This window comes from Cornus florida, unplaced genomic scaffold (genome assembly GCF_030987335.1).
Source record: "Cornus florida cultivar Cherokee Brave unplaced genomic scaffold, ASM3098733v1 CherokeeBrave_3.0.0_Hap2_Chr09, whole genome shotgun sequence".
Lineage (NCBI taxonomy): Eukaryota > Viridiplantae > Streptophyta > Magnoliopsida > Cornales > Cornaceae > Cornus > Cornus florida.
This window is the reverse complement of record NW_026775579.1, coordinates 84088256-84113046: the sequence shown is the minus strand read 5'-3', so window position 1 is coordinate 84113046 and position 24791 is coordinate 84088256. Positions and strand designations below refer to the sequence as shown.

General features: G+C 33.3%; 2 protein-coding genes across 4 annotated transcripts; both read right to left on the bottom strand.

The window, feature by feature from the left end:
• Positions 1-8046: 8046 nt before the first annotated feature.
• Positions 8047-13144, bottom strand: LOC132274762 (small ribosomal subunit protein eS8). The gene is made up of 5 exons (XM_059776099.1): positions 12988-13144; positions 12832-12904; positions 9971-10304; positions 8448-8617; positions 8047-8362 (listed from the first exon to the last, which is right to left on the bottom strand). Exons 1-5 carry the CDS (start codon positions 12989-12991, stop codon positions 8278-8280), a joined length of 666 nt encoding a protein of 221 aa, XP_059632082.1. The 5' UTR covers positions 12992-13144; the 3' UTR covers positions 8047-8277.
• A 1338-nt stretch (positions 13145-14482) lies between these two features.
• On the bottom strand, positions 14483-22963 carry LOC132274760 (uncharacterized). 3 transcript variants are annotated; one of them, XM_059776097.1, is made up of 6 exons: positions 22797-22961; positions 19160-19204; positions 18923-19029; positions 16061-16095; positions 15188-15282; positions 14483-14900 (listed from the first exon to the last, which is right to left on the bottom strand). In XM_059776097.1, exons 2-5 carry the CDS (start codon positions 19160-19162, stop codon positions 15215-15217), a joined length of 213 nt encoding a protein of 70 aa, XP_059632080.1. In that variant the 5' UTR covers positions 19163-19204; positions 22797-22961; the 3' UTR covers positions 14483-14900; positions 15188-15214. The 3 variants fall into 3 exon arrangements, with proteins under 3 accessions (XP_059632080.1, XP_059632081.1, XP_059632079.1); XM_059776098.1 differs by lacking the exon at positions 14483-14900 and having other exon boundaries at positions 14959-15282; positions 19160-19308; positions 22797-22963; XM_059776096.1 differs by lacking the exon at positions 14483-14900 and having other exon boundaries at positions 14959-15282.
• Positions 22964-24791: the final 1828 nt, after the last annotated feature.

The following is a 24791-nucleotide window of genomic DNA, read 5'->3' as shown; positions in this document are numbered from 1 at the left end:
GTTTTATTCTCATGTAAGTAAATATGTCATTTTTATTTGTGTATGGAATTGTGATTGCGACGGCCAAATATATAGCAACATTCATTCTACAAATACTGCACTCATGTAACACATTTCTCCTAATGGTGTTGCATTGCTAGCGTCCAGCAACGGATCCAGCATGGGACCGGGGGCAGATGCTTGCCTGAATTTTTAATATTTTCATTTTATACTCTTAACTTTTTTAAAGTTTATGAAAATGCCCCCCCTACAAATATAATTCGCCTCCACTGGATTTTTTTTTTTTTTTAGCATTTTTAGATAATTTATGAAGATGCCCCTATTAGAATTATAATTTGCCTCACTGAATTTTTTTTTTTTTTTTTAAATTTATATTTAAAATTTATGAAAAAAATTCTATTAAAATTATAAAAATAAACCTATCATATAATTTTGTACCCACAAAATAAAAAAATCCCTTACAAAATTTTCTCGGTTCGTCGTGCTAGTGTCACATTTCTTAAAGGTCTTAGGTTTTGTGGTTGCATGGCATATGTGAATAGTTGTTTTAGAGTCTTCCGGAGAGCACCGAACATGACTCTACATGGCATACCTGAATAGGCTTTGGAGTCTTCCGGTATTGCAGACAGAATTTCAATAAAAATTGAGGCTTTGTTTAGTAAAGCATTGTATTTTTATTTTATACTTTCGAAGATTAAAGAATTTCAATAAAAACAAATATAAAGAAGACCTATAATAAGGTCACGGTTCACGAAACATATACGAGCCTATACTTACGGACATAAATGAACCTAAACGAGTTCATACTCATGAACCAAATTCACCACCCGGAATCGGCTCATTTATTAATCAAGCTTAGAAATCGAACTCGAGATGGACTCGTTTGCTTAAAAAACGATTCCAAATTGTTCATATCATTCATTTGCAACTCTAGATTGACTTTGGGTAGTAAATTTAGTGATCTTGGGCGGGATGGCGTGAATGGATTAGTCTCTTCATTTGTGAGGACGAAGTTGTTGCTCCTATGATTTAAAGGCTGGTATTAGAAATTTCCTTTCCAATAAGTACATTAATTAATAAAACATACTGTAACATGCAGGTTTCCTAGATTTCTAATGACGTCGATAAAATGCATATGAATATGAAATACATAATATATTTCAAGCAATTAATTATCAGAATTACATGAATGCATCATAATTATTGTCACAGGGGTGAATTCTGAACACGAATCTAGTGCCTTGTGATGGCACTAAGTCAGAAATATGAACAATTTTTCTTTGAATTTCTAACTTAGCTCAGCCAGCTCATACTTGCTGCCTAGAACACACAGTAAGTAAAGCACACTCACACACAAGTATAGTTGTAAGAATGTAAAGACAATAACACCCATGATTTTACAGAAACACAAGGCTTCCAACCTTTTACTATTATTCACAAAACAATACAAGGAAAGGCCTCAACCTGCAGAAGCATTCAAGAGTCTCTCACAACACAACTTTGTGTCTCACTTTCAATCTCTCTATACAGAACCCACATTAGCAATATATAGGCAAACTCTCAAAACCGCCCACAACTGCCCTCTAAAGTGGTGGATGACACTCCCAGACACCCACAACTACCCACTAAAGTGGTAGATGACACCCCCATCCACGTAGGGTCATATTGGCACCCACTAAGTGTGCTAACACTACATATGTAGTTGACAAGCCCAACTACTAGCTTGTTGGCATGCTCTGTTCATGCCACGTGTCCACAGGAAGTTGCACTCGGCATAGTGGAAGAAACCACCTCCAACTGCCTATGTGTTGTCCTCTCAAATCTGTGCCACATAGATGGGAAGTTATTCAGCACACCCTCACTCCCCACATGAGTAGGAAGTGCTAGTAACTTCCCTCAACCAACTGAGCCCACTTAGTGAGAAGTGTTAGTAACTTCCTCCAAACAACTGAGCCCACTTAGTGGAAAGTGTAATTTTCCCCAACCACCTGAGCCCACTTAGCCATTTTCTGTAACCATAAGTCATGTCTGAGTCTCCTGAGCCAACCTTGCACGCTGAGCCTTGCCTACGCCCACTGCCTTGTGCCCATATCCCTGACTTGACTATGCCACACGTCCATGACTTGTGTGGTCCATGCTTTAAGCAATATTTGAGCCAACCTTGTGAACTTAGCCCGTACCAAGCCCACTAATTTGCACCCACATTTAAATGTCTCAAAGTGCACGACATCCCAATCGAGTGCCGTCTGCGCCAACCATCTTTTATGACTCAAGGTACCTCCTATAAAAATCCCGAGCCAAAACTTCAAGCTTCACTTTTTCGCCATATTTACGAAAATGCCACTGGACACCCCCAGTGCACGCTGACAGCATCCCATGACTGTCAGGGGGCTTGTCAAGGTCCCAACCCCGTAACAATTACCGCGAATGGTATGCACATTTGATCAACATTTATTTTTTGGTTAGTAGCTTTCCATTTATGTAATGGTTAAAGGATGGGTTCCCGTACAACCCAACTAAAAGATGCTCTCTTTGGCACATATGATCCAATTCCAATTATATATATAAAGTATATCTATAGATATATAAGTATATAATAATTTTATTTATTTATTATTATTTTGGTTAGTTTTATGCATTAATGGTTAAACTTGATTAATTTTCAATCATGGCTTTAAACTCTGTCAAAATTTTGCATAATTTCAACAAAATCAATTTTGAAATGGACAAATATTCTCATTTAAGAATTATCTGTCAAAAATTTAATAATATTCAACCAAATTTAAGGTAGGGTACTCAATATTTTTATAGTCCAGTCATGATATAACTCTAGCTCAATCATATATAATCCCACTAAACTAAACAACCGAATTCTAACACGACCATTCCGATCTTAATTAGACGATAAATATGTGCTCGATATTTGTTATTAATAAAAATTCAAAAAATTATTAAATTGTTCTCAAGATCTATGGCAAACCTTAAAATATACTGGACATAAAAAACTTTTGTCTATCTCATCGTAATAGTATGCTAACATGTTTAAATATTTTGTTGGATGATACTAACATGTTTAAATATTTTTTTAGATGGTTTTACGAGAAAAATACCCACGAAAGAGAGAATTGAAGTGCCATGAGACCACTATGACAAAAATGCTAACAAGAACTATATATAACTGCTCTTTATATAACTTATTAAGGTACTTTTCTATTTTAAGATATTTTGTTTAATTAAAATGATTACATTTTTTTTAATCTTCCATCAAGTAAATAATGATAATTTGTTTGCCAAAATGGGATCAAGGAACTCAAATTGAACCAATTGTTGAAGAAAAATTAATTATTTAATAATATTTTTTCTTTACCCAAAATCCAATTGGACTAGTTTTGTCTTTAACTGGATTCCAAGTGAATTGAGTCCCAACGACTAAGCTACTAATACAGTTCAAATGGAAGGCTGCCAGGAGTAAAAATTTGTAGACAATTAAAAATAAATAAAATAATAATATTAATAATAATAATTGTACATAGATAGGGAAGGGGGCATTAATTACATCATCACTAGTGAGTTTCATTTATCAATTCAATTTCATCCATTGAATCTATTGCTGGACCTCTCCTATATTGGAGAGAATCCTTATCCCTAATTAGTGCATTTACCTAGAATTAATTATGATGTAGATTGTTATATTCAAAATCAATCAACCTTTGTAAATACACATAAATTGAATCCAAACAGTACTCTAATTGAACACTTCCAAATTTTCCATACGAGCCCAATCATGGCCAAGCCTTTTCTAATGGGATAGATGTACTGGAAAACATCACGTCTCGTGATAATGATGGATGGTAAGAATAACCATAAACGATATGATATGTCTATATTTAGATCAAAAGTGAATTATGCATGCCACAAAGGATGTCAGGGTTCGAGTTCTCTTTCAAGTCTCTAGTTTCGTCGATTTACTCAGTGTTGTAGTTGTGGGGCAGGCTGCCGTATCCCCAATTTAATACTTCAGGGTGGGATCCGTAAGGATTGTATCTTGGGGAGTTATGGATTATTAAAAAAAAAAAGTGAATTGTGCAAAATAGGCCAACCCATTTAATTAGTTTGGATAGGAAGAAATTTTACATGATAAAATTGCTCTTATAAATTTACTAGTAAGTAATATACATTAAGCAATATGTATATAAATTTAATAATAAGTAATATACATCAAGCAATATGTATATAAATTTAATAATAAGTAATATACATCACGCAATAAGTATAATAATAATAATAATAATAATAATAATAATGAAATAATTAGATTTATGAATAAATATATATATGTCATTGCATATATATGTCCACATGCGTATTTGGTATTTGTCTCCCTATAGTGTTTTTATTATTATTATTGTTGTTGTTGCTGCTTTGAGAGGTTTGCATTATATTTTAGGATTCTACTATTGAGTTAGTTAACTTTGTTTTGTAAGTGCAGCAAAGAGTTTTAATTTGAAGAGTAAGACACTTGTAACCAAATTAGGAACATTAATTTGTGTAAGAAAAGTCTCATTTTGTGTGTACGAATAAGAACAAAGATAAACAACTTACACTGGTTAAGAGAAAATTAACATATAACTTTTACACTAAATTAAAATTTTCTCATATTTTATGGATAAATATTTTGAGGAAAATCCAACAGTTGCGGGAATATTACTTTCTTCATAACTTTTCTTTTCACGCTAAGAACATCTCTAGCGGTATGTTAAAATACTCTTTTGTGATACATAATTTTTTTTGTATCTCCAGCAGTCTGTTAGAGCAACTCCAGCGGTCTATTAAAATAACATTTTGTGTAAAATATACAACTGCCACCTACGATGTATAAATTTTTTCCATCTCCTGCAATCTGTTAAGATACATTGCCACATCCAGTGGAGTAGCCACATGGGGACAAGTGGGGGCAGCTGCCCCCACTGAATTTTTAATTTTATATAGAAAGATTTTTATATTTGTATAATTATACATACTAAAAGTTGACATTACACACACACACATATATAACCAAATGACCATTCACGGTATTATTAAAAAAAAAAAAAAAAGGAATATAATCTTTCCAAAAGATATGATATTTTTTTCTACTTTCCCAAAATATTATATTCTTTCCCACTTTTCTCAAAATTACACAATATTCTTTCACACTTTTGACTTTACCACAAACAAATGCGTTGTTAATTTCTATCACATTTTCAATCTTCAACATTTTTCTTTTGGCGAGTCTTCAATATTTCAAAAATTCACAAAATCCAAACAGGAAAACAGATAATATGATATATATATTTTTATCATCTAAATTTACTATTATTATTCTATGATCATTTTGAAAACTCGTGCTTTCTGAATATGAAAAATATTCTGAAATATTTAGTACTGTTTAATTTTTACATATATTTAAAAATTGCCCCCACCGAAGGGAATTTCTGGCTACGCCGCTGGCCACATCACTAATGTGTAAAAAGGTTGTGTATTTTCTTTCTCATCCCTCTTTCTCGTTTCATTAAAGAATTAACCATAGATTAAATAGGTTTGTAAAAGTTATGTGGGGTCTTGGCATGGCACATGATTGATTATCATTAGGAGATATATTTTTACACAAAAGGTATAAAACAACCGTTGGAATGGTTGGAGATGTTATTAAGATACAATGTCAGGTCACTAATGTGTAAAATTATTATGTATTTTACGCCACCATTTTACAAAGCCACATCCGCATATTTCTTTTCTCCTCCCTTTCTCATTCCATTAACAAATCAACCCTATATTAAGTAAATTTGTAAAAATTATGTGGGGTCCAGACATGACAATAGTTGGTTGTTACTAGGGAATATATTTTTACACAAAAGGTATAAAACAATAGCTGGAGGTAAAAATAAATAATACAAAATTTTTGTGCAAATTTGACTCGTCACGATTGGGGATGCTCTAACCAAACTGCTGTTTCTTTTCCTTTCACGTTAGTTCACGCTAATCAAACTAACCCAAAATTTTTTTTTTTCATTCTAACTAAATTACAAAAAAATATTTTTAAATTTTTCTTTTCTTTTTATTTTCTGGCTAGTTGACGCTAACCAAACAAATCCTAAAGAAAAAACAAAAAAAAAAGAAAAAGAAAAAACAAAAAAGAAAAGAAGTAATAAAGAAAGACATCTTACTGGTTTTGGGGCTAATTTGGATATTTGGCGCGTGTTCAACAATATTCCTGGTCGTTAATGACAATTCAAAAAATGATTAAGTTGCCCTTTCATTAAAAAGATCATGTTAAAAGACCTCAATAATATTATATTTTAACATGAAATAACAAAAATATCATAAAATGTTACAGTATTGAAATGCAAAGTATAAAATTTCTAAAGTGTTTAGTAGTGATTTTAACTAATTAGTCTTTTGAAATTTATTGGTGGGTGGGTAAAACATTTTGCACCTATTGTTTTTATTGTAGATTTGACGAAACAACAGAAAAAACCAACTGAAATCTACAACAAAAACTTACAACGAAAAGTTTTTGTTGCACATTTCAGTTGGTTTTTTCGACTGTAGGTTTCCATGACGGTGGGTGTCTATGCTAACTTCTCATACTCTTGGTTTAACAAATTATATTCAAACCATATTTATAGGCATTCTTCTCCTTAGCGAAGAACTAGATGCTATTACATACTCTAAAATATTTTACACTACCTCCACTAGATACAACATTTTAGAATCTCTACCACACAATTCTCTGAAAGACTTTAAAGCCGTCCAACATTTCACACCATTCTGAAAGACTTTAAAGCCTGCCTAATCCTCTACACTCGCCAAGTAAAGACAGCCCTACAAAATTAGGAGTGGTAAAATTTGACATGACCTACCAACATGACTCGAACATGACACGATTTAAACGAGTTTGAATTAATTTTGATCATAAACGAGCCGACGTGATTAATTAGTTAATTTTTAAATTGAGGTGTTTCAACACGTATAATCTATTTATACCCGTTTAACTATACATGTCATAAACAAATTTATATTTAAGTTCCAAAACAATTATCTAAACTTGTGTCTTATAATTTACTCTTTTGTAGACTAGATACTATTTAGTAATTTGATTGGATTAAAACTTGTATTTTTTTTTTTTAATATTTATTATTTGACTGAGTATTATTAATAATTCAAACAATTTTTTTTTTTTGTTTTTTTAGTAAATAAATTACAAGTGTAATCCGGGTCCACGTGTAACCCAAGTCGGGTTAATGTTGAGAGTTTCTGACATGAATATTAAACGATTCCGTTCGAATTACACAAATTGTCACCCAACTTGTTTATGATCGGCTTAGTAGCATGTATAAAGTACTTCTCAAGATCTATGACAAACCTTAAAATATACTGGACCTAGAAAAATTTGTCTATCTCTTCGTTATGGGATCAAGGAATGTAGAATATACTGGACCTTGAAGTTATCAATGTACTTTACTATTTTTGTTTCTGAATAAATGTGCATTGCCAAAATTTACAATATTTTGTTAATTAAAATGATACATTTTTTTTTAATCTTCATGATAATTTTTTTTGCCAAAATGGGATCAAGGAACTCAAATTGAAGCAATTGTTGAAGAAAAATTAACTATTTAATAATATTTTTTCTTTACCACTTCAAGAGAAGTGGATAACAGCCAAAATCCAATTGGGCTAGTGTTCTCTTAACTGGATATTCCAACTGATTTGAGTCCAACGACTCCAAAAGCTAAAAATAAAAGATAATAATTGTTGACGGATAGGGAGGAAGGGGGCATCAATATATCCCTAATTAGTGCATTTACCTGGAAATAATTAGGATATAGATTGTTATATTCAAAATCAATCAACCTTTGTAAATACACATAAATTGAATCCAAACAGCACTCTAATTGAACACCTCCAAATTTTCCATACGAGGCCAATCATGGCCAAGCCTTTTCTAATGGGATGGATGTTCTGAAAAACATCACGTATCATTATAATGATGGATGGTGAGAATAACCACAAACGATATGATATGTTTATATTTAGATCAAAAGTGAATTGTGCAACACAGATAAGGCCAACCCATCTAATTTCTAGACACAAACACAAATCGAAAATTCTCGGAGTTCTAAATATAATTTATGACAAGCCACATTTGTCATAGACAGAAAGGAGTAGATTAACACAACATTAAAATAAGTTAACTCATGCATGAGCAAGGAAAGTGTCCACGTCAGATACTGGTTAAGCTGAGGCACTGGCACTTTTACCTTTCTTCCTTTGAAGCTTCTTCATATAGAATTCCAATTCCTTTCCTTCCAAGATATATCTGTTGCAGATGTTTAGTGAGAAAACAAAAGGGAATGGAGCAATAGAATCAATAAGTATGCAAAGTTAACCTCAATTACACTCACCCATCAGCTCTGCCACATTGACCAGGCCGAGAAGAAATGCAAGCCAACAGCCTACCAGAACCAAACTGCTCCTCGATGTGGGCGTCAAGCTTACGATCTTGCTGGCGCTTCTCAATCTTCCGCACTACATGGTTGCTCTTCTTTGCTTCCTCCGCAGTCCCTTCACCCTCCTGCTTTTGCATATGTTGAAGTCAATGAGAAAATAAGAATTAACTAATATAAAGCAGGCAGCACCGGGCAAGCTCTAGTACAAACCAATTGAGATTGGCCATGTAGTTGGTTACTACACACAAGTGATATAACAACGGTACGACATCATTATAGAAATTCACCCCTTCATGACAAATAAATAACTTCCAATTGGTATCATCAGAGTTGATCTATTGATTGACAGCCAGATCGTGGCAAAACCATAGCATCTAAAAAATTACCTAAATCACACCCAGTCACAACGAACTTTATACGCTCCAGACTGAAATCTGAGACTTCCTGTAAGAGCAGTTCCACTTTTATTTTTTCCAATTTTAAACACAACAATGGTATTTTTATTTTCACATAAAGCCTCCCTCAAAAAATGAATAAAAAGTAGTAACAAAGAAATTTTCAATTATGGAAAGGATAAAGGTTGATAATTACTCTCTCTATCCAAAAAAATGTCTCAAAATAAATGTCCACCTTTCCATTTTTGCCCATCCCAAAATAAATGTCTCATTTGAAAAGTGAAAGTATTTTTTGTAACATTACCAATTTATCCTTCTTGCATTGAACATATAAAAAGTAAACCTTTACATCCGTGTGGACACGCTATGGATATTTTAGTAATTCATTCATAACCAATACAATAAAAAAAATATTAAAACTTACCTTTTAAAAAGTTAGATTCCCGAAAAGGGACTTTTAGTTTGGGACGGAAAGAGTAGTATAAGAAGTTGAAACAACATATATTAGTTGTTTGACACATATATAGCCAGATACAAGAGTCATGAGCTCTCTCCATTTTTATCCACTAAATTGAGATGTAATAAACAATTCATTTGACTTTTCACAGATCCAAACAAACTGTCTCAATCCGGTGGTTAAATATGGAGAGCTCATGGCTCTTGTCATGAGGGAGCTCTCGTGATAGCATTACTCTTATCTTAATTTTAACAAGAATTGGACCACAAATTAGGGATTCAGAAACACTGGCTGGACAATTAAGAATGGGAAGATGATGATGAGGATGCCATGTGAAGCAGCAGTAGGAAAGATTGGAAATAAATTCAACACAATAACTAAATAGAAACAATTGAAGAAGTTCTGGAGATCGGGAAAAAAGAAATTTAACTCTGCAAGGCCATAAACTAGGACAAATCTCTTTTCTTCCTTTTATTTATTTTTTTTTAACAGACATGACGAAACTCTTTTATTTACAGAGTGTTTATTCACTTATATTATTTTATTTATTTATTTGGGTGGGGGTAATTTCCACAAACTTACTCATTAACATAATAATAATAAGATGACTGAAACACTTATAATACCTCAGGGCCTTCCTTCTTTGTAGCAGCAGCCTTCTTCTTCCTACCAATGTCAACCCCATAGTGCTGAAGGTACCATTGCTTAAATGGCGCAGCATCCACCTGAACAATTGCACTTTTCACTAGAGTTTGAGTTCTTACAAGCTCATTGTTTGAGGCATTGTAAACCACGTCAAGGATACGTGTTTTGCGGGTGACAGCTTCACTGCCCCAAGAGTAATTCCCAGTGTCCAATCGCAGGGCCCTCCACTTCACATTCCCTCCTCTTACACGAACTCTCCTCACTGTCTTGTTGCTTGAGATCTTGGTATTTGCAGGCTGACGGCCAAGTTCATACCTGTAGAAAAAGATGAAAATTAACAACCAAAAAGAAAAAATAATTGACGGGGAAATATGTTATCCATCATCTTGTATTAAAAAGATGTGAAATACTACATGCCCCCTATACAACAGTATAAACAATCAAATGTGTACAGCATGAAGACTAGCAAAATAACACTACAATTAAGGTAACACTCCACTTCTAGAAAGATAGAGATTCAAGTGAATTATGTCCATTGTTAACTAATGCCAACCATAACACCAACTATGCTAAACGGTGGCCGGTGGGCGGTAACTTAATAATACATGAAAAAAGGATCATTTCTTTCATAATAGTCCAGCAGGGAAAGACCACTTCTAATCAACAATATTGAGTTCTACGAAATACCATTCATCAGCAAACAATAGTTTTCCATGGTTAAGATCATCTTGTAACTACTTTTACCATGATCGGGTTCTAATCATTAACACAATCATTCGCATTATCATTTCTTTTAAGCAGTGAGTGTCCACTTCTTTTACTTAGCGACATGGCAAGCCTTTGTGGTCACTTTAATTCTGGAAATTCCTGATCAAGAGCAATTTAGTTTCATACCTTCACCAGATTCAATGTTTATGCAACATAATTACAATTTAGGTGGATTGTGATTGTATCATTCTGACGTTTCCTTACTCGCAGTCTATGAAATGACAAAGCAATATTAAAATGTTCTTTTAACAAGTTAAGCAGTTTTAGGAAATCAAAACCTAAAAATACAAAAGGCTATTGTTTTCAAATTTTGGCAGCACTCCAAGGGGAAGAAGAACACATGATTGTATACGCAACCTTTCTTAGAAATTTAATATTGAATCAAAAGAAACACAAATGACAACTAAATAATAAAGAACTTTTGAAATCTACACCCAATAAAAGGAAAATAGAAAGAAAAAAAAAAGAGAGAGAGAGATATTGGGGCCTTAAAATGTGTATAATAGGATGGAAACAGAACCGTATATAAGCCAAGTTTACACTCTCATACAGCTCAAAAGCTCTTGAATTTTAGTATACAAATATAATGCATATACATAGCTTGGAAAACAGTTCAGTAATTCAAAAGGCCAGGGAACTCCACATGTTATTCAACTCTCCAAATAGACACTTCAACCCCATGAAAGGATCACATGTTACTCTCCCACCAAATAGACCTGCCTTAGGACCAAAAAAGAGGATCTGCCCGGCGAACTGCCAAAACACCTTAGACTTCTGCCTCTGATTTAGTTCTTCCGTAAAAATAAAAAATAAAAATTAATCCTGGGTTTGCCTTCCTCTCTTCCCTTGTTTTCACTTGTCTAGTCAAAACATCCAAGCTTCTTTGCCATCCATTGATTTCATTCGACATGTTTGATTTTCTCCAAATTCCCACCAAGTTCCTTTTCAACCTTTTCAGGTTTCCTTTCAGTATCTTCAACTTTTGCACCAATGCAAACTGAGGCATGATCAAAACTTATACCTCTCCAACACTGCCTGACAATGTAGCTGGAACCCTCCTTTCACAACCACATTTTCTCTGACCTGAAAAAGCATTTCCTGCTCTAAATTCGGACACTACACAACGCAAAAGGAATCCGATTTAAAGATGATATAGGGAGAGCCAAATGAGACACACATCCAAGCACCATTCCTCCCAAATCTGAGACACCAAACACTACACAACGCAAAGGGAGTGATATAGGGAGAGCCAATTGAGACACATCCAAGCACCATTCCTCCCAAACCTGAAACACCACCTATCCAAAAGGGAAGAAGGAGATAATTTCTATATCCTGATTACGCAACTAAGTGACTGAGCACCGACAAGAGGATAATCAATAAGATGATCGAAGTTAACAAAATCTGCAGGCTATGGTCAATTCACGACCCACTGTTCTCTCACAAAGAAACCACCCCCTAGTATAAGAAGCCCCCATGCACCATTGAATGGTGCAACTCCCCCAAACCTCTGCCAGTCCATAACTCCTGAAAACACCAATTTTAGTCGTCCTCCAAAAAGAAAAGCAAGCATGAGACTCAATACCCCCAACACCAGTTCTACTTTTCCAACATCACCAAATCCCAACGCGCCTTTTCGTTAGTAAGAACAACTGCAGGACTCGATAGTATATAAAAGTCCGCTACCCAGAAACATATATATATAAAGATCAAACACACATTTGACAAAAAAATCCCAACATCAATGACTTCTAAACAGATCTATGACTCCATGGGATGTGTACAAAAACTGCAACAAAATCACATAGAAGATATACTTAACGCTTTCATAGATCAATTAGTTACCAGAATTTAAGTAAATGAGCTGTTAGATTGGTGGCACAATTTTAAGGCTAAAAAGTATGCTACACGGAGCTAAATTTATGCTGAAATAAGCTAGATAAAACAACTTATCTTGGCTAGAGTTGAGCTCATTAACAATTGACCATCAAAGCATAAAATTTACTATTTCAATTCCTAGGTTTTCCCAGAAACCAAACAGAACAAACGGAATATAAGAAAATAGATTATTTACTTTCTCTTCTTCCTCCATGCCTTCTTCTTCCCTCCAGTTGCACGCCTCTTGTGCATCGAGTCTCGTGAGATACCTAAAGCAAACAGAGGACACCATGAAAGTTAGAGAGAGAAAGTAGAGAGAGAAAGAAACGAAATTAAGTGATCGGAAGCTTACCCATGTTTGCGTTGCGGCGGAGAGACGATGGAACTCTTTCTTTAGCCGCCTACAGATGAAAGCCACTGGACTATTTTGAAGATGGGATGAGATAGTGAAACCCTAAGCCAGGGAATGAAATGGGTAGTTTAGTCATTTCATTTGGAACTTCACCAAACCATGCCCGACTTATTCACGGTTCAGTTTGACCGGTTCAGTTTCAAATCGGTTATAAGAGTTTTCGTAATTAAAATTAAACCATGATGGACCAGTTCGTTTCCACTGTTCTAATTTTTTTAATCATTTTGAATTTCTTATATAAATATATATAATTAATGGTTGGATTGGATTCGGTCCGGTGCTTTAGAACCCCAGATAATCGAAATTCTTTGTTTTAAAATCAAAATCAAATCAAACTATAAGAAAATGACACCAAATTGACCAGTCCAATTTAATTTACTGAATTTTTATGTACTCCTAACATGGACATAAGAAATTAAGGTCACAGTTAGAAAGCTTGCTCAGACTTAAAAAAAGTATTTTTGAAAAGTGCAATATATATATATATATATATATCATTATCATCTTTACCTTAACCCCAAGAAATCTAATATATATATTTTTAAGTAACTTTGGTATAAAATGAAATAATTTTTTCTGTACGTGGTTAAAGAAACCTTTGAAAATTAACTTTGTTTTCTTGCATTTAGACTCAAATAAATAATATTTGGACAAAGATTTTGGATTAAACTTCTGATTAGACATAGGTTTTTTGTCTAAGCAAAAATTTTGTTGAACATGGATCTGCAAAGCATAAAGGTTCAAATACTTCGATAATAAGTGCCAATTACAAATTGATTTTTTAATTATTTATTATTATTTTGAACAATGTTGTGAGTTTAGATTAGTGGGAACTTATATTCTTTCTTTTCATTTTTTTTCCTGTGTTACAATACTCTGGCTAGCATGACTTTGATGTGACACATTTCTTTACTTCAAGAATGCAACTACTAACACGTTACATAAAACTGCGACAATTTTACTTAAAAAATGCAACACCTTTATATTAAAGTTGCATTCTCAATGTCAATTATACACAACCCAAACCTATCAACACAATCATTATCATTTCAAATTGGAAGGAAGTTTGGTTAGTAGAACCCGTATCTCTCTGGTAACTTTACATCGTCCATGCAACAATTTACATCGTTTTTAAAATTGGAAAGAAGTTTGGCTAGTAGAACCCGCATTTTCATCGTTTATGTTACAACTTCATATCACTTATACAACAATTACATTACATCATTATTTCTTAGTGTTGATGTCCGCCATGAGACTGTTGCACTATGACATAATGCGTTGCACTAGCGATAACGAGGCACAGGATGCCCCTCCACTAGAGGGGAGCCGGATTCTGATTAGTGTAGTATAAAACCACTACAAAATTTTCTCAGAAACAGTTCAATGAAAATTGAGTTAAAACAGATTTTAATTCTATATAAAAACTATTTTCGGATAACTAAATCAAAAAGACGATAAATACTAGTAAAAATGGGGATTAGTATGATGAATACTAGTAATATTATAAAAAGACCAGCACAGAACCGCAGCTTCTAGTTTTACAAGTCATACATAATTTACCACCTATGCACGTCTCAGTTATTTTCGGAAGGTCCATACCCTAGAGTATCTGTAACAAGAGAATGTGAAAATTACTGAAGGAGGCGACGGGAAAACCTTTAAAGAAGATGATTCTAACAATTCTCCACTGGGGTGAAGAGAGGGCGTTCATCTTCAAGAGTTTGCATTCTATGTCGTCTCTCGTCTTCCTATTGGTTTACAACTCCTACTACCTTGATTTCAGCATAATATCCTTCTTCTTCTTCTTCTTTGACTTCTATTACTTCTCATGGTCTTCGTGGTAATAAGCATAACTACAAGTACATAGAAGCTTATCATTGAATATAAGGTCACTCTTATACTTCGTTGTGGTTAGTGAATTCACAACCAATAATTTTGGCACATCCGTTAAAGAATTTGCTCAGCAAGTCAGAAAAATCTTTTACAATCAAAGCAAACAAATTCAGACCAACCACATTTGTAATAAAGTTGTCACAAGTAAACAAATTCACTCAACACTACATAGAGGCTTCCAAGATGAGAACAGTAAACAAATAGCCTTCTATCACACAAGCCATCTCATAACATGATGTGAGCTCACCTTTGAGTAAACTAACAAGTCGGTTTCTCAGAAGAAGATTACTGACACACCCATTGTGAAGCATCCTACAGCCACCCAAGGGCTCAAACGCTCACCTGTTCGACCAAGCAGAGAGGCAAAGTCGGCTCGTTAACATATAATCCACTACAGCGTAGGCAATGGAACTCCATGGCATAAGTGAGTTAATATATGCTATATATGCAATCAGCAATAAGGCTGTAATTCAGAACACTCAAAAAACTGATATGTTGACTGAGGAAAAGCGTCAATCCAATATTGCTATATAACTAAACTATTGTCTTTTTTTTTGGGTTAAGTACTAAACTATTGTATGTTTCAGTGAACAAGTGTCTTACATTTTTTATAAGGCGAAGGACATCCTCGTATAAAAGAAAATCACACCGAGAAACAAATATCCTTCTAAAAGTGCGAGGCCACTATTAACACGACTATCATCAGAAATTAAGGGGATTTATTTATTAATTACTTTACTTATCAAAAAAATGAAAAGTTTAAGGGTATTAAATGAGTAGCCCCATGGACCTGGCATGCAATTGTATTAGAAACAGCTCAGAAATGCGCATCCTTATCAGAATTGCGACAACCTATGTGAACGGGTGTGATGTGGGCGGGTGTGAGACACTAGGCGAGCTACCACACTGACAGGCTACGGGTGTCACAATCCCACATCGCCTAGGGAAGGTAAAGGTGAAGTGTTATATGTTGGTTCAACACTCTTCTATGACACAACGCATTTTAAAACACATGCAACATGAATCAAAAACAACACCTGAACAATTTAAAAGATATAGCAGTTGTTGACTAGTCCAATAAGAACAGCATTATGTGTGTTGTGGTAAAGCAAAGCCGTACCTATTCTAGCCGCCTTCCAAAAGAAACCTCGAAACCTGCCAGATGCATGCCTCATCAGAATGCAAATTGACTCACAGACTACAAAAAATAAATTAAAAAAATAATAAACATATTAAATTATCCCCCATGTTTTAAAAGCAAGGGGGAAAAGTGGGAAAAAAATGGAATCAATAAGCATCCTATAGAGATGAGTCCCAACGGTCGGCACTTTCTACACATTTATTATACTCAACGGTTACCCACAAAATCAGGACCAACCTTCACAAGTCTACTTTTCACCCCCAAAAAAAAAAAAAAATTTATAGAAGGTTACAATTTTAAAACGTTAAACATATTATTAGGTGAAATGGCGACTAATTAATAAAGAGAATTCATGTGGCCGACCCCATTCATACAGGAATAAGGCAACGATGATGATATATATAGAAGGCTAGATAACAAAAATGGTAAGGAAACTTTTCATTTCATCTATATTTCATTATTTTACACAATTGAACAAAAATAAAACAAGTTGAAGCAGAACACGCGTGTCGACAAGATCACAAATTAAATCTTAGAATATGAAAATAACAACAAATATGAATTTACAATGAAATAAAATATAAAAATAAGATTAATAACATTTATAATTTTTTTTTTAAAAAGCATCAGGCATGTGAAATTGATCAAGGCACATAATAAGTCATAGAAGTTAAACAACAAAGAACAAATCAATAACAAACAACAAGAAAGAAAAACAACAATAATAAAATAAATGGATAGGACTAGCATGAATAAATGAGAGGCGTCTTAGGCACTCTCCAAAAGCTGTATGGCCTCCCTACATGCAGGTGTTAATGTTTCAGTACCGCTCTAAGATACAACCCATTTCCTCCAGTGGTCTTCCTCAGGCATGCCCATGGATATACGGGGTGTGCGAAGTATTGCGTCAGAGTTGCTCCAAATGGTATGTAAAGTAATGAAACATGCATGTATGTAATAGGAATAGAGTAAAAGTTGAGGAGAGATATACCACCAGGTCACATGCCTTGGAGGTTGGGAATCTCCTTGGGACAACCAAGGCATGTGGCCAGCGATATCTCTCGTCTCCTCTAGTTTTGCCCTAATCCTGTTACATACATGCATGTTTCACTACTTTACATATCATTTTGGAGCAACTTTGACATAATACTTGGCACACCCCATCTATCCTTGGACATGCCCAGAAGACCACTGGCGAATATGGGTACTAGATCGCTAATATCTGCATGTAGAGAGAGCGGACAACTTTAAGAGAGTGCTTAGCACCTGTGCTATTTAATAAAACCCTTTTAATTCATCAATTATTCAATAAATCATTTCATGATATAGAATGGAATGGTAAAAAGGGGATTTATATAAGCCAACTCCAAATAGTTGGGAAAAAACTTTGTTGAATTGAGTATTTTATGACAACAACATCTCTGGTATGCTCAACAAAGATGGGAAACTGAAATGTCGAAAATCAATTTGAATTAAATAGTTTTTTTCCCCAGTAAATGAGGCTATTTAGTTATTGAGGAGACTAATAGAAAGACAGAAGAAAAGAGATTCATAAGCCTTCTATTGATTTAAAGAGAACCTTGATATGGTACCTAGAGATCTAAATACGGATGGTTTTTAGGGAAAATATATTGACACGATAAAGGACACTTGTGATGAAAGTGTGATTATAATTAGAATGACTTTGGAGGAAACGAGCAAATTAATTTTCTGTTACTGCAGCCTCACATCAGCATGAGCATTAAGCCCATATCGTTTCGATGAAAGCTTTAGAGTTAAAAAGATTTAAGTAAACATGAACAAAATTGAACTATAAAAAAGCTACCCTAGTGCGCGAGCTCCCATCACTGTGGGGTCTTGGAAGGATCAAATTTACACAGCCTCGAAGCTACCCTAGTGCGCGAGCTCCCATCACTGTGGGGTCTTGGAAGGATCAAATTTACACAGCCTCGCTTCCATATGCCGGGAGACTGCTTCCCATATCAAACCCATGAATTCCAGGAACAACCTTACTGTTGTGCAAGGCCCGACCTCATAAAACTAAATTATATGTAGTGTAATTTTAGTAAATATAGGAAAACAAATAGGGATGTAGTGAAGATTGAAGATCAAGTTATACCAAAATTTTAACATTTTCACTATATAGGCTCCCAATTATTCACAGCGAAGAAAAAATTAGACTGATATTAATCAGAATGGGCCGTATCCCTCTAAGACTGAAACGGAAGTTCTAGAAAACAATTATTAGACCAGTTATTCTTTTTATGGGAAAATATTTAGGCAACTAAGAAACTACATGTGCACAAAATAAGCGTGGCAACATTGCCAGTTGAGATGGATGTGCATGTGCAACAAGAGAAAAAATAATAGAACTAGAAATTAACACATTCATGAGATAGTTGAAGTAGCATCCATTGGAGATGAAAGGAAATCAATTAAGGTAGTTATCGTAGTACAGACATGGGCAAAAAAGACCACAGCACCAGTAAGAAAGAGTGACAAGGTTCACATTGAGGGTAATCCTATAAAAAGGGAAGACCAAAACTAGCATGGGTATAGTTTGTAAGGAAAGATGTGATAACATGTAGCTTGATTGAGACTATGACCTTAGATAAAGCAGAATGGAAAAATAAGATTCATGTAACCAAATCAAAATAGTTAGGAAAAGACTTCGTCTGTTGTTATAATCTCTGGTGTGCTGAAATAATACAACATTTCATGCTAAAAATATGCAACCAAAGGGAGGAAAAACATGTGTAAAATCCAATATACTATTTATCAATAATCTGTGAGAATCAAACATCAAACATGAAACAAATTTATTTATCAAAGAGCGCATACCCAGTTTTCTCTTCAAGAAGTGCAGGAAATTGCATCTTCAAGTAAGTGCATGTACAAATCCCTAACAGCACTACAGTAAGAAACGAATTGAAGTTGAAGAGTGCCGACTGAAAATCCAACAATAATAATATTAAAAGTCGTTATATTAAATTAAATCAACAGCATTTCCATAAATTTAAAAACTGAAAATTTTTTTTTTTTTTTGTTTGATAAGTTAAAAACCGAAATTTTCTTTACCATTTTTTGGTTCTCCTTGTATTGACTGCTTTTCTATCCTTCTTCCTTCAAATCAACAAACACAGGAAATATCTATTAGCTTCCCATGAGCATACACACTTGATCTTACCAAGGTGCAATGAAAAGACATATGTGATGATTCTGTGCACCTGCTTAAATCATACAGAAAATTTTGAACTGGTTCCATAACTTTTTTGCTAAGTAAGATAAACTTATATGCTTAAAGGAATACATAAGATGGAGCCCAACAACATCCGAAACGGTCACCCAGGCGCATAGCCCTTATAGGTGAGGAAAAACTTTCCATTCCACATCTCACACAAAAAAACAAGCAACAGGCATGTCTACCACATTATCAAGAGCAGCAAGCCTACCATGACATCCCTAGCCACATCTTACAACCAACTACCCTTATCATGGAAATTGTTCTGAAATAATTCACTTAACACATCATTCAATTCCACATCTTTGAAGATGAGCTAATGAATGAAACTGAAAGAAGATAAAACAAGTACATAACCACAAAACTGCAAGTATTATACATAAACATCACAAAGTTGGCAACAAAATGAGAGTTAAGAAGCAATATCTATGCAGTATTTTCAAACAATTCAATAATTTCAAACCATGGATACTTATAAAATATAACACCTTGAAGACTTAAATAACATGTTATCGGGGCCAGACACGACTACCAAATTCCATTGAACAGGTAAGATATCACTGCATCGTATCACTCAACTACGACTATACAAAAAACGTGTGAGAGAAAAATGAGATTAAGTTAAAGAGAGAATTAGAAATAAGAAGAATCCTTCAATTGTTTAATATAAAAAAAATCCAAATAATACATGATCCAAATGTTAAAACGTAATTTCCAATTTATATTTTTGTAACTCTTAATAACTTATATATAATTACCAGGCTGCAATATAAACAAACTCCATCCACCATTTAAACATTGAACTACAAAAAATATATATAGAACATCATATCCTCAAAAAATATTGATGCAATTGATTCCTCTGTCATGTATTCCATATCTAAGCAATTTAAATTGAGTTCACGTGCACTAGTAAGAGAAGAAACTGAAAATCAAATAATAGAGATGATAAATTTGCACAACATCAAAAAAAAAAAAAAACTACTCAAACGTCTAAATCCTTTTCAGTACCACACAAAATCCTGTTTCTACCCCCCTTGACATTCTATTTCAATTCCTCTCTAAGACCCAAAAAAAATAGCTATATAACTGTAGGCTGAAAGCCTGAAAGGGGTCAGGTGTGTTTTTGCGTGTAACTTGCTCAAAGGTTGTCTCCAGCTTACCATGAAGAACTAAGATTTTTGCAATGTAAATAATTTAGACAATACAAATTGCTAGACAAAAAGTACTAAAATGCTTATTTGAAAGATGGTTACCATGCCTTTCCTATTACAGTTCAGGTGCATTCCATGCACCACGTCAATTACTCACTATAATATGAGAACGAGGTAACTCTGTCAAATCAAAGTTCAAAAGATAAATAAGGTATATATAAATCTGACTTACAGTCTGTTTTTTTAATAAAAATAATTTTATAAAAGCCACCATGTGAGAGATCTTTAAATCAATATATATGTGTGTGAATATTCTGTAAATTATGTACTCAAAATATCAACTCTAAAATTTGTATGTCATGCATGTAGATTGGAAGCTATGTTCTGATGGACAAAACACTCCCTAGGAAAGACTTTCTAATAAATAGTGGGGCAGTTGAACTTTTCACATAGCTATAGTGTAGGCATATCAATAGTGATACAGCAATTAGTCTGTGTAGTACTGTGGAGACGAATGTTTCAAGAAATTAAATAAGATATTATACTTACACATCACATAAAATACACTTCCTGCTATTCTTCAACTTGATATAGATGGTTCTAGGCTTAGTCACACTGCTCTGACACCAAGATAATTTTGTGTGTGTTTGTATGGTTTAAAGAAGATAATTAGAGGAGAAGAATAAGAGAAATCAAGGAATATAATTTGATGGTTGTAGGGTTTCTACACTACCCCTCCTATATGTGTGTGTGTGTGTATTGAGAAAAGAAAATTACAAAAATGCCCCAAACCCAACTTACTTTACTATAGATATAAATAAAAAATATTAAATAATATGAATATTTAGCAATGTCCAAAATATATCCCATCGGTAACAAACTATTAAATAATATGAATACTTGTCATCAAAAAACTAGTTAAACTATACCAAAAGTGTACCCCAAGTTCAAAATATATCCCATAGCCATACCAAATATATACCCCATCAGTATTCAAAAAAGTGTCGTATGAAAAACATATTCAACACATCTTCATCCACAGCCAATAAAACCTCTCAGTTGACCTAGGGATAGAATAACTAATGTTAAGTGAAACTAATCATGTGCTATGGAAGTTGGAGAGAGAAACTTCACAATATGAAGTTAACAGTTAAGTGTAGCTAAACCTGCCTGTGTCAACATTCTCTATCACATCTAATACTTTGCCACAAAAATTCACACACAGTTTATGTGTCTGTTAATTTGACATTTCGAAATGAAAATTATTTTAACTGAGATCAGTTCAAACACTGAGTAACAGTGAAATGTGCAGTTCATATAGTAATAACACTGAGCATGTCATACAACAATAACAGTTGCTTAACATAAGAACAATTCAAAGTACATTCAGTTAACACGATTCATTGATAAATTTTAAGTCAATTACAATAACAGTTCAGAAATTAGACGCACAGATTCAACCTTAAGTTTCAATTCAGAAATTGAGTTAACACGACTTAACATAAAAATACAATAACAGTTCAGAAATTGGAAGCACGGGTACATGAGAATACATAAGTAAGTTCATCTATAGCTCTGTTATGTCTCACGCATTTTGCAGTCACCAACTTTTAGGGACTTGACAAATCAGATCTCACCACAGTTATCCTGAATTCACTATAAACGATGCGGAGATGAAACCCAAACCATGAGAATTTTTAAAAATCACTGATCTATTTGTTTACTGATCAAAATTTTAAAATATAATACAGTGAACAAAATTAATCATATATATGAGTCACCATAATAATAAAGTTTATTCTTCATTATTTGTAGAGTGTTGCTTCAACACTAAAAGCAAAAATACCTGGCAGAGAGAATGACTACTCCAGAATTTACCTACTACCAGTCACATCACAGTAAACTTGTCTTGGTTTTATTTCTTTTGATATGGTTTTTGTTAAACAGTCTAATCAAAATATCCAATTAATTAGTAGGATGATCGATCATATATCATCATGAGTAAGAAAAAGTTGCGAATGACGTGGGGTTGATAATTTTCAAAACCCCCAATTCTAAACCCTAATTTCAAAACACCCCATTCAATTGCATGTTATGAACCCTAGTTTCAAAACTCCAAATCAGCTTCGAACTCTAACTAGCTAAGTCCCAATGTTGCTGGTTTCTAATCCAATTACCCAAATAAAATGCATGTACAAGGGATGAGATGTTTCAAACGGAGTGCATGAGAGTAAGGTTTCTCATATGATAGAGAACAATCTACTGAAACTTGATGAAAAGTACAAATTCATGCAGAAACGAGAGAGAACATGCAACTTACCTGATTAAACTTGTCTTTTCGCTCCTCTCTGCTTGAAACGATCGAAACCCGATATTCAAGATCTGGTTATGGCTGCTTTTCACTGGAGTCGATTTCTCCTACGACAACAAAGGTCCAACTCGACATATTATAAAAAACTCCACTCTCCAATTTCTAATCCTAATTATATAAACTGTTTTTACTTTTAAAAAAAAAAATAAACATTGCCTTTCCCTTCTTTTGTAAATGAGTTGCTCTAATAAAAAAATGGCATGTATTGTATTCAAACTTTTTAGTTTTTGGCGTTACTGTATTAGGGTTTCTAATACCCTTGTTAAAATTGGTCATCCACATTTATTTACTTTTATTTTTTAAAATATCTGTCAAAATATTTTCTTTATATATACGATCACAACTGAAACATAATACAACACTTAGTTCATTTAAAACAAAAATATAGATAAAGTGGTGGGACAACACTATAACAGTTTTCACAATATAAAATTTATTACAGTAATGATATATAATTTTATTTTACATATACTATTACAATTACTCAATAGAAATATATAAATAAATTTTCATATTTACAGTATACACACCGTTTTGGTGAGTAGTAACTGCTTTTTAGTCGTTAAAAAAAAAAAAAAAAAATACTTACTTTTTAGAATTTGATGGTCAGTGGAATTTAGAGTAATCCTTAGTTAGCTTCGTATTAGGGTTTGATTTTAATAAAGAAAAGGGTGATGATAATTTGAATATGATGTATAATGTATTTAAAATATAAATTATGTATCAAATTAATATTATAATTCGTGTTCGGGTTGGTCGGGTTGCTGACCTTAAATTCAAACCCAACTATGATTAATTTTTTTCAATTTTTCAATCTGAGTTCAACCTTAATTGTTAAAATAATTGTCCAAACACATGAAAAGTCGAGCTTGATTCAATTTAATTCGGATGAGCTCGCCTAAGTTGCACCCTTATTTATCACATGAAAAGTTTAAGACAAAGTGGGTATAGGAATGTATTTCTTACCTATGTAATATATAATGATAAATAAATGAATAAAAAAGATAAAATTGCAAGAATTTGAATCCTCCCCTTTTATTAGAGGTGGGCAAATAATCAACGAATTCGATCCGGTCCATGTAGATTGGATCGGATAGACCTACAAATGGGTGACAAATTAAAAAAAATTATATATGTAGCTCACGGATTTGGCTGTTAAAAATCCAATCCGATATGTTAGTCCGATCCAATCCGTTAAATTTATATATATTTTTTCAAAAAATATATTAATTAATTTAATTAGTTAATGATAATTTAATGTAGTCTAAATATGTATTAGTTAATAATTATTTAAATATATGAATTAATATTAATAAATTAAATTTTTATGTATTGGGTTAGGGTTAAAAGATAAATAAATAATAAATAATATTACTTATAAAAACAAAAATAATAATAATAATGAATAATTTAGATAAAATCCAATCCGCGGATCCAATCCGATTCGATCCGTTATCCTTTGGATCGGCAAATTGAATTTTTTATAATCGGTTAGGAGCGGATCGGATTATAATAGATGTCTAATCCGATCTGATCTGTGGCCAACCTTACATATTATAGAAGACGTTTGTGACAATTTCCCATCAACATTTCAACAGTTTCAATTTCAAAATATTTGTGCAATAATTTTAACTAGCGTTATGTAAATAATGTACTACCTAATGTGTTTCATCCCACGTTATTATGATAACATTCATGTTCCAGTATTTATAAATTTGTTGAATATTATCTTAACTTATTATATTCATGTTTGTACTACTCTATGAGTAAAAAACAAATATATATATATATATATATATATATATATATATATATATATATATAAAAATAACCGATAGGGAAAAATAAACCTGACATGTCTTGGCATAAATATAGAGGCAACTAAGTCTTGACCAAATGTCAAATCTCTTATATTTTCGAAATATAATATTTCATTATCAAGAA